Raw genomic sequence first — 20,814 nt, 5'->3', positions numbered from 1 at the left:
GTACTCTGGCAGGAGAGAGGTTTCATGACTTCTCATGGAACCAAGATTCAGCATGGTCTCCTTATTCAAGCTCTGTTAGATGCAATACATTTACCGACATCCATTGCTATCATGAAGTGCAAAGCACATACGAAAGTTACTGACACTATTTCTCAAGGTAATGATCTAGCAGATCGCACAGCCAAGCTTACAGCTCAGACACCAGACATTCCAGTTAATAAGACACCGACACACACTCCAGATCCGACTACATGTATGACAGTTAAAGACCCTACACAAGATGTCATAGATATCCAGTTACATGCTACTCCCGATGAAATCAAGAAATGGTCCGAACAAGGAGGGGTCCAGACAGATCAGGGATGGGTAACAAAGGGTAAAGCCACATGGTTTCTCCCCGACTCCATGGTTCAAGTCATTATCAATACCGCACATAGTCCAGCACATTTAGGAGAAAAAGCTATGTTAGACAGTATCCAGAATATTTGGTTCAACAAGCATTTACGAGCTGCAGCCAAGCAGAAAGTCCGCACCTGTATGATATGTTGTCAGTTTAATCCAGGTAAAAGTGTCCCGGTGGAACAAGGTGGATTCCAGCCCCCTGACCACCCTTTTGAAGTCCTCCAGATGGATTACATTCAGATGGAGCGATGTCGAGGTTTCAAGTATGTCCTTGTAGTTATATGCGCTTTGTCCAGGTGGACGGAGGCATATCCAGTTCCAGACTACACAGCCGCGACCACTGCCAAGCAGTTGGTTCGTGAGTTCTTCCCCCGTTACGGACTCCCTAGGGTCGTATATTCTGACAACGGCCAGCCATTCTCATCTGAACTCATGAAACACGTGTCCCTTTTGTTAGGGTACCAGTGGAAGTTCCATTGTGTACGCCATCCTGAAGCAGCCGGTCTCGTAGAGAGACATAATCAGACCCTGAAAATTCGAATTGCAAAAGTTTGTCAAGAGAAAGGTGTGGACTGGCTAGTAGCTCTGCCGGTCGCCCTGTTCTATATGCGCATGGTCGCACATTCCAGATCAGGTCTGTCCCCGTATGAGGTCGTTTTCGGCCGCCCCCCTAACATGTGGGGTACTCCTAGACCCCGAAGTATTACCGATGTTTCAAGTAATATGCTGACAGATTACCTAGCTTCCTTGATGTCTGCCCTCAACTCTTGTCGTTCACAGGTTGCCGCCGCATTTCCAGACAATACCGAGGTGGCACCGCATGAAATCGTTCCCGGATCCATGGTCCTAGTGCGAAATTTCGATCGTTCAAGTCCGCTGGAACCTCGCTGGAAGGAGCCCCGACAGGTCCTCCTGGCCACCCACACAGCCGTGAAGTTGGAGGGACGCAAAGGCTGGGTGCATCTTTCGCATATCAAAAGGTTTTATGGATTGAAACCAATTTCAAAGAACATTTCCGAGGATTTAAAGGACTGCCAAAGTACTATTCTTAAGGACTGTCCCGCAAAAGACACTGATACTGCACCCTCCCTGTTAGAGAAAACTCCGCAACAGGAGTATAAGAAGAAATTAAGGTCTAGTAAAATAAGTCAGCCAGTTTGATTGTCTAAGTCCTCCCCTAGGTGAAACGGTTAGACCGGTTTCTGACATGTATAAAATAGACCCCCATAGTGAGAGAGTTAGTCAAAACTCAATCCGATGTATCGTTTTTCTATGTTTCATATTATTTCTCAGTATTATGATTTCCTGCACCAGTTATGCGTTTTATCTGTATTTTCCAGTTTCTCATGTAAATAAGTCCTCTAATGCTACAGTAGAGCACACGTTTAGTGATCTGCCTCCTCATGAACTCTCTTATCGCCTCGCTATGCGTAACAATTCTTTTATCCGCATGTTACATTATTCACACCAGACCAGCAATGCCACTAATTGTTGGGTGTGTGGTCGACTCCCCCCTTTCCAGACACCGAAGGGAGTTCTGCCACTCTTTCCTTATCCATTTTCACATAATGGTTCGTGTGGAGCATGGTCCACGTTAACGTCATCCTCAACAGATATGTCTTTTCTTAACAGTACATGTTTCCCAGACAAGCAAGGTCTTCCCCACAGAACAGGGTTAGATCTAGAAAACGAAGTTTACAATTTAGGTAATTATTCTTCGAATTTCATGGTCCTGAATGTTCAGTCTGATTCCACTCCAGACTTACCTGCTATTTCAGTACTACCAGTCAAAGGCGAATTATGTGTTAGAAATAATGGTTCCGTACATGTAGGACATAGCGATTGTACTACTATTGTCAAATATAGTGACAGTGGGAAATCTATTTTCAAAGCTTCACGTCATTCTTATTTTATTTGTGGTCAGACCGCATATGTTCGTCTGCCCCTCGATTGGGAGGGAACCTGTTACATTGCCTTCCTACTGCCACCTGTTTTCCTAGCTCCATCTGATTATCATAGAAACACACATCTAGTACTCATTAGACATAGAAGGGAGTCCCCCATTGTCGATTATACTGAAACTGCTCTAGAACAGTATACAGATTTCAATAGAGGTTTCTTCTTCTTTATAGGACCTATCCAGAATAGTAAGCTAATTCGTAGGTTAACCAGAACCCTTGAAGCAGTAGTCAATGAGACTGCCTCTGCTCTAGGTAACTTAACTGAAGAGCAATCTGCTATGAGATTTGTCGTTTTACAGAATCATCTCGTCCTTGACGTCATATTGGCCGATAGGGGCGGGGCCTGTAGAGTCATCGGATCTAGTTGCTGCATTTTCATTCCAAATAACGCACCGTGTGTTTATTCAGCTATAACCAGACTCCATAAAATTGCCCATCTGTTACACCAAGATCCAGGCACCTGGACATGGTCCGGTTGGTTCTGGAATATAATTTCCGCTTGGGGATGGAAAGTCTTGTCCTTTCTAGGTATTGCAGTAGCGATCATATTCAGCTGCTGCCTCTGTATACAATGTGGCCCTGCGATTTGCGGCATTTGTGCTACCTCTTGTATTCCTAGTCCCAAGTCCCGTTCTAAATCCCGTTCCAAGAAAATTCGAGACGAGCAAATGATACTGTATGAAATGATAGATGGTATCATGAATATTGATGTTTCCTGATGGAAACGTAGTGACAAGGAGGGAATGTGGAAAAGTAAATTTTGCCATGTTCTGTGTCCCTACGCGTCCTCCATCATATGTTATGTGTGCATGATTAATATGCATATGTATTCCCCATGTTCGATTAAAGACGCAATTATATTTGTGCCCACTTCTAGTATGCCAGTTTCCAGTTCTCGTGAATACTACGAATATCAGGCCTATGTAAAGCTACATTGCCACGTTTCTCAGTGTGCACGTTATTTCATTGTAAAGTTCCGGTTTCTAGGCCTCAAAAGGGCCTGGACACCAGATTCAGCTTCTGTCTCCTGAGCCTCGCTGAGGAGCGATACAGCCCCCACCTGTGTTCCTGACCCTTCACTTACTTCCTGCCTTGCAGTGCCCGGTTCAGCCTGGCTCTGCCTCTGAGTCTGCCAAGAGTATGTTATGATTCCAGTTATCAGTTAGTCCTCCTTCTCTGCATTCCTAAAGCTACTGAACTGCATCAATAGTTACCATCATAGTCTAGCCTTTGCGTCTCCATGTTGGAGAAATACTGTATTAATGATCATTTAATATTCTTCATCACGCACTACATGTAGAATAATGCATGCTCCAGTCTTAGAGTCTGTTCGCCTTTACCCCGATAACTTTTGGATTCTATCAACATGTTCTCTAAACATCAGATACTAGATACTGCTTAGGTACATGTCGCCCTGACTCTCCAGACTTCAGTCTCTGCTCCTAGCACAGAGTTCGTAGCCCCCAGCTTCTTCTAGTAACACGTCATTGCCAGTTTGCGCGCACCATTAGGTCAGAGGTCCCGGCTCCTTAGGTAGCCCCCTCCATGTTTCCGCCCTATTCATGACATATTCTGTTATGTTTGCATCACATGTCTATGTATACGCCTCTGTTACACCTACTTTCACCCTTATCTTTCGCGACTGCTATTGACCACACCCACTGCTCCGCCTATCGTATGTATTGTAATGCAACTGTTTTAGTATATATGATCGTGTATTGTTATTAAATGTTAGCGCGCTCATCCCAGATCCAGCCCCGGCAGCTGCCGGGCTCTGCCATCCTATTCCTATGCAGGTTGTCCTGTTCCTGTCCTTTATGCTGTAATAAACCTGCAAACTCCTACTACCTCGAATCTTGACTCTTATTTATTGAGCTATCTGTTATTGCTATGCCTAGTCAAACCTAGATCCGGTATTATTTATTTATATACCACACTCTCAGTCAAGATTGGAGGGCTCCTGTCATTTAGGTCGCCATTTTACACTATTCACTGCAACTGCTATACTGATATGTGTGGCTGACAGCCTTCAACACATTCTAGCACAGTACCTCCACTGAAAGACTGCAACATCAAATGAGACCATTGGGCTAGTGTCGTCCCGCCATGACTGACAGAGAATCGGCCGCAGTCCGTGCAGGTAAAAGCGGTGGGGCGATGGGGCCAAATAAGGGGGGATTTGGACGAACGATGCAGAGGGGAAATTAAATAAATAATTAATTTTCACTCTGCACCGCCCCTCGAAATCCCCCCACCCGGCCCCACCTCCTCACCGCGGTCACTTGCACGGACCGCAGCTGCAGAGAACAGAACCTCAACTTCAAAATTTCAAATCTTTATTCGACACTTAAAAAGACACCATAAAAGTACATAGACAATTACAATTTTTCATATATAAAAACGATTAAAAATGAGTTAAAAAAGAAGCTAAAATTCATTGTATGTGCAAAGAAGGACGGGGGGTTTACCATGGAAGTCTCTGTTTATGGGGTTATTTACTCGGTTATATCTCTTGTGTTCCTTAGCCTCATTGCCACCCTAATAAAACTTACTGTACAAAACAATGTGTGAGCGTCACAGGCTTCCTGCAGAAACTTTAGGGCTGCTTTTGCTTGTCTTAATTTGGTTTCTTTCAGGATCCCTACTAAAAATGTGCGTCTGGGCACAGAATAAAAGGGGCATAGCAAAACAAAGTGAAGGGTATCCTGCGGGGACCTACCGTCGCAGCCGCAGGTACCTTTCGCTTCTGGTGTTAAAGTGAATCCAGAGGGAACAGAGAGTAGATGGTGTAACATGTTGAGTCTGAACCGAGTCATATAGAATCTGTCCTGGGCATTGTGCATCACGGTGAGGTATGGTTCCATTCCTTGTTTCTTTGTCAATAAACAGTAGGATAAAACAGTAGGTTTGCACCTTTCTACGTCAGCCCTATTCGTGAGTGTCCATTCAGAAAAAAGTTTTTTTGCCATTGTTTTATTCTGACTGTTTAAAGATTCAGGTTCAGTGTAGAAATTTAGAACCTCAACTTAAGTTAGATAATCACATGGAATGAGGTTGAACAGCCACAATGAGTTAGCATATTATGTGGTGAGGTTCATATGGCGCAACAATTATTTTAGCTTTCATATTATTTCTGCAGAAGTTTATACATAGACATGTTCATTTCAAACAAATGGCGTAACACTTGGAATGCTCTCGTGGTTTGCACTGCGTTCATTTTATTATCTGTATAAAACACTTACCTGCTGGGGGGGTGGTTGTCCTGACAGAAAGAAGTTGAACGCTGCCTGTTTGGGAGACATATCTGTTTTTTGCAAATAGTGAATGGAGCAGTTAATTGCAGTCATCCTATCAAGCATCCAGCAAAGTAGTTCATCAAAGCTAACAAGACATGTATTGATAGTCACATTTGAGCATCAAGGATAGAAAATACCTTGTGGTTACTTGAAGACATTTCAGGCTAATTACTTTAACTAATCCACTCCACAGAAGTTTACTTTTTTTTTTAAATGACCAATGCATATACTGTAAATATTTATATTTTACCCTATTGTTTGTAACTTTTTACTCATGCATCTTTGGGTTTCATGTGGCTGAAACTAGTGAATCTTTCAGCAGCATTTGTTAGGTGCCTCCAACTGGAAGGATAAAAATCAATATTCCACCAATAAGTCAATATTACCAAGAAAAGGGCCATTTGGATACAATTGTAAGGTAGGTAACCGAGAGAGATGTGGTGAGATGCTCAGTGGTGAAGTGTGTGGAGGTAATGCCACATATACTTAACAAATGATTGTTATTTAGCTCATCCAGCCAGTGGTGTAGTGTGGGTTGCCAGCGCAAAGGTCAAGGCAAGTATCCTTCAACCAATCAATCAGGAGATTGTAAGTGCACTACTCACCCGTGAGGGTCTCAAGGTGCTGTGGGGGGGTGGGGGTGGGGGGGTCAGCAGATCCGTTTAGCCAAAGAGCCAGGTCTTGAGGGTCTTCCTGAAGGTGTTCAGGGAGGGGGGCGCATCTGATGTCTGCAGGTAGCTCGTTCCACGTCTTGGTTGCTATGTGGGAGAAGGATCTTCCGCCTGCTCTGTGTATGCGTGGGGTATCGGCAAGTGCGAGGTTGGCAGAGTGGAGGTTTCCTTTGGGTACGTGGAAGTTGATCCTGTCGTTGAGGTATTTCGGTCCGTTGTTGTGTAGGCATTTGTAGGCGTGAGTGAGAATCTTGAAGGTGACTCTTTTCTCCACAGGGAGCTAGTGGAGTCCACGTTGGTCTTGGCTAATGTGTTTCACTTTTCTTTTAAAATATTGCGCCCCTATGAATCCCCCTGCAGCCCTAAGAATGCCCCTAAGAATTTTGCGCCGGGGCAACCACCCATGTGGCCCCAAACACCCTACGCCTCTGTGTCCAACCAGAATTTTACAAGACTGTTTTAGGTAAAATTGACAATTGTGCATTTCAATGAACGGTTCCTTCTAGACCCGTTTTTTAATGTCAGGAGACTCTATCTAAAACTTTGAAATGGAAGGAGCTATGTTATAACAAGAACCAGTGTTGTTTAGTGAAAAATACCCATTGTTGGGAACATGCACTATACGGAATAAGGATGAGCAATATTTTTTTTCCACATAGGAGATCCAGCTGGAAAAATTGTGCTTAGGAAAAAAAGAGTGTTTGTGATGTTTGAACAATAAAATAGAATAAAAATTATTTTGGTCTACTGGATGAACAGTTACTAATTATGGGCACGATTCACAAAGGTAAACGGAGATGAAAGTCTAACTTTCGGTATTCACAAAGGGCATTGATGAGTAGTAAAGTTAGACTTTTGTCTCAGTTTTGGTCTTAGTTAAACTTAAGACCAAAACTTAAGTTTAACTGAGACAAAAGTCTAACCTTACTACTTGTAAATGCCCTTTGTGAATACCGAGCGTTGTAAAGTTTACCTTTGGAATCTGGCCCTTTGTGTATGATTTTTAAAAAGTTGCAACTGCGTGCTAAAAATAGGTTAAGTACCAGTCCCGTCTGAATTATCTGATGAGATTTGAAAACATATTTAGGAATTTAAAAATTGGAATTTATCATTTAAAAGTTATAAAAGTTTAAAATAGGTGTATTGCTATTTAAAATGATTTACAAAATACTGCTGTACTATCAAAACCATATGGTTGCTGATAAGCAATGTTTTTTTGTGATTGGAGTATGAATAACGGGCTTGCATGTTATGAGCATAACAATCAACCTACAAATGATTTCCTCACTGTCTGACATTTTTCCAACCCAGCCCTGATATGGAGTGAATTTACCCCGTCACCTTTCTCCCCGGCTTTTGAAAGCTGGGATGCAGATCGCTATCCAGGGCCCGGCCGTTGGCAATGCTGAGGTACCTGGGGATCAGGTGATGGGGATAGGCCTCACAGAGCCTTTTTCTCGTTCCACGATTCAAGACTGGCAGCTGCATACCTTCGGGTCCACCCCATTCTTTCTGGGGTCAACACTTCATCTCCCTCTCAAAGGGGGGGCTTTAACTGGTCCCCTCTGACCCAGTGGCCTATTGTAGATGGTGACTGCTGGGGGTGCCTAGTCTGGCTTGGGAAGTCTTGGAAGTTGTACTGAAACCCCCACTTGAGGCTTCATACTGAACTGGTGTGTGAAGGCTTCTCCTCCCTTATTGTAGGGTGCCCTCCTGGGTTCCCTGGACCCCTTTGCCCTCCCATGGCCTGCCTGCTGCTTGGGGCGTTGAGGGGCATCACTTTTGGGCTGGAGACTGTTTGCGGTGGTAGCAATCTAAAATCCTTGTGGGGGCTATTCTCTACCCACCACTCTAGGTTTGTTACACTGGTGACTGCCGGAGGTGCAGACAACTGTACTGCAATGGCTGTGGAGATACGCTGCCCACTGAAGGCTCAGCCCAGGCTGGTGGTGCTTCCCCTAGTGCAAGCGGGCCATGGAACTTCTTCCTTCCAGCCATTCTGAGCACCCAGGGGAGAGACAGGCCCGCTTCTGCAGATGATATGAACCAGTACTCGATGGTGGCTTCCAGCCCCAGAGGGGCCACCAATAACCCCCTAGTGCTACAGCACGGTCTCGTCCAGCCCGACCATGCCACGATCCTCCAGACAATCCAGGACTCTCGGGACGCAGTGGAAACAAGGGTGGGGGAGGTGAAGGTGGATGTCTCTCTCTAGCACCAAGATATCAGGAATGTTGCCATCCGAGTCACCGGTCGAGGACAAGGTGACCACCCTTAAACAGTAGGTCTCCAAGCTGCTCGTGAAGACGGTGGTGCTGAAGGGGTAAGCTGAAGACGCAGAGAATAGGTAATTAAGGAATAACATTTGGCGGTTGGATTCCCTGAGGCTTCAGAAGCCCCCGAAACAGTTCATTTCTTGGAGAGCTGGATTCGGTGCTGGATCACTGAGGAGAAATTGTTGCTGTGGTTAGCCGTGGTCCGTGCATACAGGTCCTTGGGAAAGAGCCCACGCCCAGGACCCCGGCACACCCGCTCATTGCCTGGATCCTTAACCACAAGGATGCCATCCTCCATGAGGCTTATGAAATAATTATTTTTTCTGACTGTACACGGATGTTCAGAGGTATAGACGTTCCTTTGATGTTAAACAGAAGCTCCGAGCTCTTAATCTCCAGTATATGCTCCTGTTCCCGGGAATACTGAAGATGATTTCTAACTCTAAAACATATTTCTTTGACTATCCGGAACAGGCCTGGGAATGGGAGGCTGAGAGGCCTGTGCTCCGCTGAGCAGATAATATTGCTGCCTTAGTTTTCAAGTCTGCGGAGAGCACTCTCCACCTCCCTCTGACATCCTCCAGGAAAAAATGGACACACTGCAATGGCCACTGGGGCCACCCCAGTGGCAGGCAAAACTCCTCTGGTTGTGATGCAGGGCATCCAGTTGCCGGCGACAGGAGTGGGTTAGAGCGGCTGGACTGAATGTTGGAGCTCTTCCTTGCCCCCATGGTGTTTCTACTGGCCCGTCGGGCTGAACTACGAGCTCTTACAGACTGTGTTGGTAGCTGTTGCTCCCTTTTGGGGTGGAGGGAGGGTGCACTCAGTTGATGCATTGCTCAAGATTCCTTGGCCTCCTAGCATGCCTTTGTTCCTGCTTGGGTGTCTGGCCCGAGACCACTCCTTCCATGTGTACATCCCTGCAGTTTCCCTCTGGCACTGTCTGTTCTGTAGTCCCATATTCCTTCCCGTGAAGGAGGTTCAAATTCTTTCCTGGAATGTGAATGGCCTGTTAGACTGCATCTAGTGCACGGCCATTCTTTGTTAGGCTAGGTGCAGTCATCCCGCTGTTCTTCTGCTGCAAGAGACCAACCTGTTGGGAGCACTGCCAGCTCCTCTACAGCTACAGGTATGGCAGGGTCTATCGCTCAAAGTTTACCATGGGGGTCCCTTGGGGTGGTGATTCTCCTCTACAGGGGTTTCCCCCTTGTGGTCACCCATGCCTAAATGGGCCACCCCTGGGCGGTATATCAGTGTGGAGGGGCTCCCTGAAGGTAGACACTATAACATTCTGTCAGTCTACATGCCGAATCAGCTGTTTCCTCCCAGGTTGGTCTCCTTGTCCCCATTAATGCTGGGCTTCCTGCTGCGCTCCACTGTTGCGGGGGAAGATTTCAATGCTGTTCCTGATTCAGAGCTGGACTCCATCGGTGCTCTGGAGGTGGAACAGCTTTGGGCATGGATTGACTCCCCTGGGCTTTGCGATACATGGAGGACATGGCACTCTAGCTCTGCCACGTATACCCACACCTGAGCAACCCATAAGACGTTGTCGCATATTTATTTGCTGCTCCTGCTGGCCACGGATGTACTGCAGATTTCTCGGGTTGGCCTCCTCCCGCAGGGTATTTCCAACCACTCGCCACTCCTGCATATGAGAGCCTCGGTGCCTGCTGCACAGACCATGTAGTACCTTAATCTGTGGCACTTGTCTGATACAGAATGTGCTGACTATTTAGATTCCAAGTTGCAAGTGTACATTCAGACTAAGCATGGGTCTGTATCCTCGGCCAGCACCCTCTGGACAGCCAGCGAACCTACAGTACGGGGTCTGGCCAAGGGTTATATCATGGGTTGGTAGAGGGAGAAGCTTGCAAAAACATCCATCCCTGAGTCCAGAATTCTTGCCCTGGAGCACTGGGTGCTCACTGAGATGTCAGATGTGCTTGCTTGCCGTTTGCGGACTGTCCGCGCAGAGTTGGCAGGGTCTCCCTGAAGGAGGCCAGGCAATGTTGGAGGGCCACAACCTGGCAGGTCTGCAAGCATGGTGACAAGTCTGGGAAATTTTTTTACTGACCGCCCACCGACTGAGGAAGACAATAATTTGTCAGGTTGTAAACCACCATCGACTTTTACACCGACGCTGGATATGGTGGGTACTGAAGTACGTATCTTCGAACAGAACGTCCTTCAAGATATTGCGCGGGTTATAAAAAACCCCTACAAACCACAATCTAATCTCTCCAATTTGTAAATAACATCTTTGAATGAATTAAAAACTAATTCCTCGATAGTCATTAAGCCTTGCGACAAAGGCGGTGGAATCACTGTATTTGATAAAGCGAGTTATGATGACAAAATGCTGGAAATGTTGGCTGTGACAGAACATTATAGACCTGCCCAGCGGAAGGAATTGGAAAGACTCAATAGACACATCCAAGAAATGACTCAGGTGGCTTTTTCAGATGGTTATATCTGTGAGGATGAGTATGTCTTCCTAAACAAAGTAGCTCCTACTACTTCTGTGCTGTATGGTCTTCCCAAGACGCATAAATCAGAAACTAATCCACCCATGCGACCTATAATTTCAACTATTGGGTCCTGCACAGAACCACTGTCAAAATATGTGGATAGGTTTTTGTGCCCTTTAACTCAAAAATATGCCTCGTATATCCGTGACACCGGCGATATTATTAACAAAATAGAAGGCCTGCCATTTAATCCTGAGGTAGACATCCTTGTGACGCTCGACATTGAGGCGTTATACACTAACATCCCTCAGTGTCGAGCGTTACAGGCGGTGTCAGACCTCCTGATGAGATATCCGTCTGACCGCCCCGATGCCTTTATTCTCCAGTGTTTGGAGATTGTGTTGATGAACAACTTCTTTGAATATAATGGGAGGGCCTTTAAGCAAATTAAGGGTACATCGATGGGGGCCTCTTGTGCCCCGAGTGTGGCTAACACATTCATGGGAGAATGGGAGCTTAAAAATGTCTACAACGAACTGGCCCCATTCTTTGAGAATATTTTTGTTTGGAAGCGTTTTATTGATGATATTTTTTTTATTTGGAGTGGACCGGAAGAACAATTACAGGCTTTCTTCCTTTGGCTCAATGCGAGTGACACCAATCTCAGGTTCACTATAAACTTTAGCACCCGGAAAGTAGACTTTCTAGACATCAGCATTGAAGGCACCAATGGACACCTGACAGTTAGCCTATTCAGGAAAAGTACTGCCAAAAATACCATCTTGGAGTACAATAGTTATCATCCGAACTGCCAGAGGGAATCTGTACCCTTCGGTGAATTTTTACGAATTTGCCGGAATTGTACAGATATTGATTCATTCCATAAACATGGAGATGCCCTCAAAGAAAGGTTGCTTAAGAGGGGCTATCCGCATCGCCTTGTGCGACATGCTTATAAAAGAGCCAAATATTACGACAGAACTGCACTCCTACAGGGCAATACACGTGCCAAGCAAAATCGCATTACATGTGTAATTAATCATTCGACATTGAATTTTAAGATCCGAAACATCATCAATAAAAACTGGAGAATTCTGAATACTGATGAGAGTGTTTCTCCACTACCTCTCCCCATGCTTGCATACAGAAGGAATAGAAATTTGAGGGACATGTTGATCCACTCCAGGCCACTTACCAGAAATCCTCAATCCAACAACCAGCTCTCCGTCACAGGATTACCAGTGGTTGTTGGCAATCACAGATGTGGTTCATGCCACGCCTGTGACTCAGCCATCACATCTGACACGATCACATATAATGAAAAACAGATCAAACTGCGATTTTTGACAAACTGTCGTAGCAGTAATATCGTGTACATTCTCTTCTGTGGCTGTGGTCTGGCTTATGTGGGTGAGACGGGTCGCGAGTTCCGCGTCCGTTTTAGCGAACATAAGTCCGCCATCAGGACCAAGAAATTGTCAGCCCCTCTAGTTCAACATTGTCTTGAGAAATCTCATAAGGAAAGTGAGATTAAATGGTCCATCTTGGAAAAAGTAATCCCCAAATTGGGCCAATCGAATGAAATCACTAGGAAAAAACGGGAAATCTTTTGGATCTACCTTTTGGATAGTGTGAAACGAGGCCTGAATGAAGAATTATCCTGGTATGTGACCAAGTAATTGTATTATCAGCTTGTTGGAGATACACACTGTCTATCTTCAGGGTAGGTGACCTAGTAATTATATTATCATCTTGTTTGAGATACACACTGTCTTTTTTCAGGGAAAGATTCTCTGATCATTGTCTCATCCTAGGGATGTTCTTGATAATATTTATACAGATATCATTAAGCGCCCTATAGAGAAACACTGCGTCACCCCCAATGCATTTGGCATATATGGCCCGTATATGTGATAACTCTTATAAATTTGGTTTTTCATAATTTTATATTTTTTTATTATTTATTATTCATATTATTTTTTTATTTATTTGGTTTTTCTTTTTTTATTTGTTCATAGTTATATGACTTCTACTTTAAAAGGAATCTTTGGCTTATTGTTAATGCCTTTTATAAAATACGTCCTCCCTTTCTTTAACTCCGTGCGCTCGATCGCCTTTGGTATATTCCCCGAGTAAGATGGAGTCCGCCTCATAGTCCTATGTTGATGTTCATTATCAGAGACGCTCCCATTACGCGTATGGTATGCGACTTCTCGCGCGATCTATGGCTCTGTGAGACGTTTTAAAAAAAAGGTAGAGTTTATCTCTACAAACGTTTGTCGTAGGAATCGTCGACGGTGAGGGTCCACGTCGTATCATCACGTTCCACAAGGTAGGCGAACCGCAGGAATAACTTGTATATTCGGAGTGGTAGCTTCGGAGTAATCACTCCAATGCTAAACATCAGCTGCCCGCTTGTTCATATTCGATACCAGCAGCGCGTATACTTTTGCTTCCCGAGGTTAAAAGGCTTCAACTAACTCGAAATGGACTTATTAGATAGATTCCTCGTATACCTTATTTTGTGAGAGAAAGGGACCGTATAGGCATTGTTTTACTTTTGGATATTTTACACTACCCAACGCGTTATCTCACCTATGTTGTCTATGTATTAAGACCACTAGACACCATGTATATACTTTCCTTTCGCTGACTTCTCCTCTGTACTAACAGATTCTTATACTTTCACATTGCAGGGTCGCTGGACTTCGAAATTTCTACTATCTATAAAATTGGACAGTCCTCGCCTAACTAAGTAAGATCTCGCCTAACAATATGATGTAGTCATCCCCCTTTTAGATATAAATGTATAGTGTACTCTGCCGGCTAATTTGGAATTTTAACCTCTCTATCCACTCTAGATTATGGAGTCATGAAACTCAGTTCCCCCGTCGACCGCACATTTCCAAGTCTTATTTAACACCAGGCACAAAGGTCCTAGCTGTGAAAATAGATATCCAATTATCGCTTCAGCACGTGAATCTGCGCTTCACAAAATCAACATCTTTTTAAAAAAAGGTGCAGCCTCATACAATATATAGACCTGACCGTAGCTTTCCTGATAAGTCTTATTTCAAGTGATTATATCGTGGCAATTATTATTTTTCTTGCAGCCACTTTGAAGAGATAGAGTGCGTGTTAACTGCTGATATTTAGTTTTGACGTTGGGTTGTGACTCCACCGTGATCGGTGATACTGGTAAGTTCTCCATCTTTTGGAAAACACACGAGCTCTAACTAGCTCCCCCTGAGTAACCAAAACTAAAGTCCTACCTCACTCTGTACATAGATGCTGTGAGTTGCCTTCTGTTCTACCTTTGAATTTTCTTATCATAGACAAGAGGATTCTCCTGAGTTGCACTGTGAGTAGATTGAGACTTACATATTGGGTGCTATCATGAGTTTTTCTCCCCCCATTGCAGAATGATAGTATTTGGCCGCTTTGCCTTTTACCTTTGAGGATGCTATTTTTGACAGTATTTCCTGGAATATATTGGTATTTTTAAAGACCTTTTAGTACCGAGTTGTCTTGATTTGTATATGGCTCTTTTGCTCTGTGGTCACCTTGATGAGCTCCTGTTGTTTAACGGAACAGTGATTGTATTTGTTATGAAGTATCACGACTTGGTTTTTTTTTTGTTGTGGTGACAGAATTGTTTTCTTTTTATACTTATTTTTCAGATCCCCTGGGATTCGCACTATTATGATGAAAAAGGTCCTGATGAAGGTGGCATAGAGCCGCCGAAACGCGCGTAGACCTGCTACAAGGGCCGAATATTACATCTTGGGGCCCTTACATTAGCATTGTTTTCTTGCTAATTGTAACCCAGTTCCTTTTTTCCATCTGAGTATGAGGTTTGACTGTGGTATGACTGTTAGCACGCGAGTATGTTGACTGGTATGGTTGTTACCTAGGGGTATTTTTCTTGTTGCTTAATTGTGTTATCTCTGATCTTTTGATATAAATAGATGTATTTTTTATGTAATTTCTGATTTAAAACAGTATTTATATGAATTGAAAAAAATAAAAATAAAATCATATATATTTTTTTGAATAATTCTTGTCCAGTATTAATCTCTTCTTGTCACCTGCCTGTGATATTTATAGATGTATACACAATATTAAATTGTTAGGCCATTGTAGGAACAACCCTTTACAATTATATGTGACAAGTCTGGGAAACTCCTTTACTGGTTGACCACCACAGAGGTTGCCTCCAGAATAATCCCAGACATTAGTGACATTGAGGGCTGCCTATCCACCTCAGGCTATCCCTGCTGCTGACCCAATTCAGGAAGGATCTCAAGACATGGCTCTTTGAGTGAACTGTAGCTCCCAGTCAGACCTGCAGCCCCCCCCAGTGCCTTGAGACCCTCACGAATGAGCAGTCACGCTTAAAGGGTACTGATTGAATAGGTGGAAAATATTCTTTAGGGCACTACAGTGCATTCAGACGCTTTATCAATGAATGTGCATGCACACTTCCTAGAAACTCATTGATGAAATACTCAGATATTTACTGGTCTTAATAATCTTGTGTAAAACCCTCACTATAGAGAACTGTTACATTTCATGCAAATATTACATATTATCCCACATGTCTAACATATTTTACTTGGAAGTTAAATATTTCACAAAGGTGAATAATTCCCAAATGTAGTGTTCTAAATTGATCTATATTGAATTACAAAGCTTCAATTTTGAAAGATAAAGAACGTTTATTTACATTTTGTAAAGACAATATTTGTGACCAAAGTGACTTTACAGTTATATTTATACTTCCGACTTTATTACTTACTTGGGATTTTCATTTTGATCACTGCCTGTAAGGACAAAATAATTTTTAGTAAGCTTTAAATATTTTGAAAATCACATATACACATTACTGGAAGACCTTGGACAGCCTGCTCTAAAAAACATAAAACACTAACAAAAAACGGTTTTGATTGATATATGGTTACTAGATTTAATCAAGTCCGAAAACTAGGACGGTAAGATGAAAATGCAAAGTGTGTCTTCTTAGCCTCCGGATACAAAAGATTTCAAAGTTTCAATAGCACTTTATCGCAATAATTGATTGACTGTCCTTTTTGAACATAATATAGCAATGCCCTGCAATTGAAAGATATTACTGTTGGAATACAATATCTAAGGTATACACAATTGCATTCTGTTACAACCAAACAGTGAAACTACAGCTTTAAAAAAAGAATTCAAAATGTATAAGGTTTAAAGATAAATGGTAGTGGTGATGAAGTAAAAAGGGAACAAATGCTGTGATGCAGAAAAAATAAATAATAATATGGAAGCATAAAGAAGAGGAACAGATATAAAAAATAAAGCAATAGGTGAAAAACAAAATAAAGAAAGTAAAAGAAACATGAAAAGTTAAAAATAAGCTTCCTACTGTTCATAAAGCAACAATTAGATTGAAACGAATAAAAGAATATAGAAACTTTCAGAGACCTTTTCTCCAAAATGGCATGTCTATCAGATAAATAAAATCCAGCAAAACAAATAACATTATGTGATTGAGGCTTTTCGCTGCTAGGCCTTCACACCCCTCAACCCCTTGCTAAGTGTTTTTGGCAATTTGGGGTAGTAAGCGCTAAGGCCTCCATAACGTTTTGTCCACAGAAGCTATCCCTGCCAAATTAATTTCCCTTTTTCCAACATCCTGGGGATTCCAATGGTACCCTGGGTTTGTGGATTTTCCTGGAGGGAACTGAGAAAATAGCAAAAATATAGCTACATTTTGAGTTTTGCAGGAAAAACAGGAAAAAGTGCTCTGGATAAACGAGTCTGTTTTTTTTCATAAAAATGGCATCATCGAATGGTTTAATGCGCTAAAGTCACCATCTTCCCAGCTTTCAGGAACATACAGAGCGGACTCAAAAACACCTACGTTTTTACCAGTGTTTTCAAATTTTTTAAAGAGATAATCCATTTTCCTAATTTGTATTTGCTTCCAACCTACTTCCAGTTTGTGTTGCAAACCAGTGTCAAACCTATGGGTGATCCAGGAAAGCTATACAGCACTGAAAAGTAGACAATTTCTGAATTCAGCAAGGGGTCGTATGTCTAGATACAAAGAAACTGTTGCAATAATAAAAGATTGAAAATAAATAGTTAAAAACAGCAATTTTTAAAAATGTTTGAATCTGTTACTTTTTGCCATGATGGCCAGTTTACAAAAGCAATGTACTATGATGTTTGCTAAGACCCTTTTGGTTGTTGGAATATATAGGGTTTGTAGATTCTCCAAGAATTTGAGGTACCCAGAGCCAACAAATAAGCTGCACCACACAATGGTTTTTCATTTTGTACTGCAGTGTTTCCCAAACTGTGGTCCGCGGACCCCCAGGGGTCCCTGACACATTCCCAGGGGGTCCACAGGCAGCAGTTTTAAAAGCACTGCAAAGTACCTTATTTAATTAGCAGTTTTCAAAGAACAATAAAAGTGTCAAGATAACAACAGTGATTAATTTCCCTGCTGGAGAGACATGAGAGTTTTGTCCAGTGGCAGCTGTGACTGAACTAATGTAGCACAGAGGGTTAATATGCCTACTGCAAAGAAGGTGTACCATGCATTTTAAAAAACAGTATTCGATATGCATTGGTCAGTGGGTTACTGCTTTTGTCAGAGAGATTATTTTGTTACAGTGCAATTCCTAAGTGACAATCGTAATCTAGCACAGTGACCAAAAACTGTCATCAAACAGCTGCTTGCAAACTGCAAGGTACAAGTTAGTGACATGTTTTCTTCCCAGTCTTTCAGTATCCTGACGCTTCTAAAAAGGTTTCTTTGGGTGGAAATACATTTTTATTGTTAAAGCCAATGCTAACAACTGTGTTATGTTCTGAATCCCGAGTTTGTGCTTCTCCAGACCAGCACTCCTTGAGTTTGTGCTTCTCCAGACCAGCCTCCTTGGCTTAACAACACACTCCACTACTTCAGAAACGCAGGGCTGCACCATATTTACAAGAATATGGTGCAGCCCTGGGTTTCCCCTGCGCTGGTGCTACACTTAACAGGGGAAGATTGTTTATGTACAGGAAGGTCCCCCTTCCTGCACATAAACACTCTTGAAATGTAATTCTGTCACTTCTATGTGTGCTGCTTAATGCATCACACATGGAAGTTACAAAATGTCATTTTTTTAAAGATTGATGTGCAGGAAGGGTCGCCTTCCTGAACATAACAATCCAGGGCGTTTTACAAAAATGAGGAGAAATGAACCATTTCTCCTTGTTTCGCCAAGTTAAGACCAGGTTTTCCCTGGTCTTAATTTTGGCGCTGCTTCCCATTTACGCCTTGTAAATAAGGCAAAACCCCTATCGCCACGGGAACGTCTCAAAAAGTGATGTTCCCAAGGTGATAGGGACTTGTAAATATGCCCCTAAAATCATTAGTAATTTGAGTATTTGTTTTGTGTGCACATGTGTGTTCATTTTTTTCCGAATTAATGTTTTAACGTTTGAAATTTAAATCCTACAAATTTCTTGGGGGTCCCCGGTTTCCAGTGGTGACTCAATGGGGTCGTCATGAGTCAAAAGTTTGGAAACCACTGGTGTACCGAGTATAGAACAATTCAAATGGTGAAACATGCAGAGTGAAAAATAGGTATCAGGGTAACCTATGTGTGAAATTGGCACAACATTTAGAGTTTAGGAGAAGTAGTTATTTGTACTTCTCCAAATATGTGGGTACCCGTAAGAGCATATGCTTTAGGAAATAATTTTCAAAATGTCTTCTTTCTTACACACTTGCTTACATTTTGAAGTCACAATTACATCCAATTTTAATTGGTAATAATAAATATCCTACCATTCTATGGTTCCCCGTGTCTTCTGAATAAAATGGTACTACACTTGTGTGATTAGGACGAGTGCCTATGAAAAAAGCCAGCCCAAAACGCAACTTGAATACATCACATTTTTCTACTCAACACTGAACTGTTTTTTGAAAAGTGGGTAGCTCAGCTGGCACCTGCAGAAACTAGGAAACCTGTGCAGCTTTTAAAACTAGGCACCTAGGGGAATCCAGGATGGAGTAACTTGCATGGATCTCACCAGGTTGTTTTACCCAGAATACCTTGCAATCCTCAAACTTTGACTAAAAACACATTTTCCTCACAATTACGTGATGGAAAGTTCTGGAATCTGCTGCGTGCCAAAAACTTCCTCCAACCCAGTATTTCCCTACGTCTTCTGATAAAAGTGGTACTCCACTTGTGTGGGTAGGCCTAGTGCCCGCGACCGGAAACGGCCAAAAACACAACATGGATGCCTCACATTTTTCCACTCAAAACTGACCTATTTTTTGCAAAGTGAGTAGCTGTGTATTTTGAGCCCTAGCTTGACTGGCAGCTAGAGAATCCTTGCAAACCTGTACAGCTTTTAAAACTAGACATACAGGGGAATCGAGGATGGGATGACTGGTGCCTTCCATCAGGTTGTTTTATCCAGGACCCTTGCAAACCTCAAACTTTGAATAAAAAAACCAAATTGTCCTCACATTTCTATGATGGAAAAATTTGGAATCTGTGAGGACCCACACACTTCATTCCACCTAACATTCCCCTAAGTCTTCTAATAAAAATGGTACCTCACTTGTGTTGGTAAGCCTAGTGCCGGCAACAGGAAAGGCCCCAAAATACAATGTGAAGACATTAACATTTCCTGTCACAAAAATGATCTGATTTGGCAATGGAGGTAGCTGTGTTTTTTTGGCTGGGCATCGAGAACCACCCATGGAAACCTGTCAAACTCAGAAATTTCTGAAAACTAGACACCCAGGAGTGTCCAGGGTGGTATGTCGCTTGTGGATCCCACAAAGTTTTCTTGACCACAATGTCCTGCAAACCTCAAACTTTTCCTAGAATTGCACATTTTCCTTGCATTTCTGTGATTTAAACTTCCAGGACCAGCAGGAATCCACATAATTCTTACCACTCAGCGTTCTCTGACTTTTCCAGATAAAAAATGCTTCCTCACTAGTGTGATGGGTCCGAGAGCATGCGACAGGTAAGCATCAAATCAAGGTCAGTGGGAGTCTTGTGGAGGGACTCTCAAAGAACCTGGTTTGATTTGTGCCTGTCCTAGCTCTGAAAGGCCTTTGGGTAGCTATTTTCTATATAGGACCTACAGAGTAGAATTATATGTGCACCTTTCCATAAAACAAGAGTCAGGGCAACAGTCAACATGCATATTCATAATCTCTGTCAATACTTGTTCTGTAGGGCATGATTTAGAGTTTGGCGGATGGGTTACTCCACCACAACCCTGTTAGATATCCTATCTGCCTTACCATGAATACAACAGGATGTAATCAGGGCCACTGGAATTATGCAACTGTGCAGCCACTGCATTTTTTACATAAGTATACATTTGCAGCATTTTCCACATTATCCGTCATCTGCTGCATAATCTGCATGATTTTAACAAAAATAAGTCAGTTCTAGCTCAAACGGTTCAAATGTTACTAAAAATGCAGCGATATGTGTTGCTGTGCAGTGGAAGGCCCATTGTAAAGCAAGATTAGTAACCATTATGTTGCCTATTGCTATTTTATTTGTTAAACTGGTGCTAATGAGAAGCAAAAAATGCCCTGGAAGTGTTAACAAGTGCAACAAGCATTTACATTGCAATCAGTCTCGCTTTCGGGACCTTATAAGTGTTTAGCAAGAGCTATTGGCTCTGCTAATGCACAATTGGGGTTACTGAATGGTTATGTT

General features: G+C 42.8%; 1 protein-coding gene across 2 annotated transcripts in view; it reads right to left on the bottom strand.

The window, feature by feature from the left end:
• Positions 1-20,814, bottom strand: part of EMCN (endomucin) — a 754,511-nt gene that overhangs the window by 101,424 nt on the left and 632,273 nt on the right. The window contains exons 9-10 of one of the 2 annotated variants that reach the window (XM_078676082.1): positions 15,876-15,900; positions 5,606-5,650 (exon numbers count right to left, since the gene is read on the bottom strand). In XM_078676082.1, coding sequence (XP_078532208.1) covers positions 5,606-5,650; positions 15,876-15,900 — 70 coding nt within the window. Of the gene's footprint in view, positions 1-5,605; positions 5,668-15,875; positions 15,901-20,814 lie in introns of both variants that reach the window. The other variant, XM_078676083.1, reaches the window with a different exon arrangement.

The sequence above is a fragment of the Lissotriton helveticus genome, chromosome 2_1, assembly GCF_964261635.1.
Source record: "Lissotriton helveticus chromosome 2_1, aLisHel1.1, whole genome shotgun sequence".
Lineage (NCBI taxonomy): Eukaryota > Metazoa > Chordata > Amphibia > Caudata > Salamandridae > Lissotriton > Lissotriton helveticus.
This window is presented reverse-complemented; position numbering and strand designations above follow the sequence as displayed.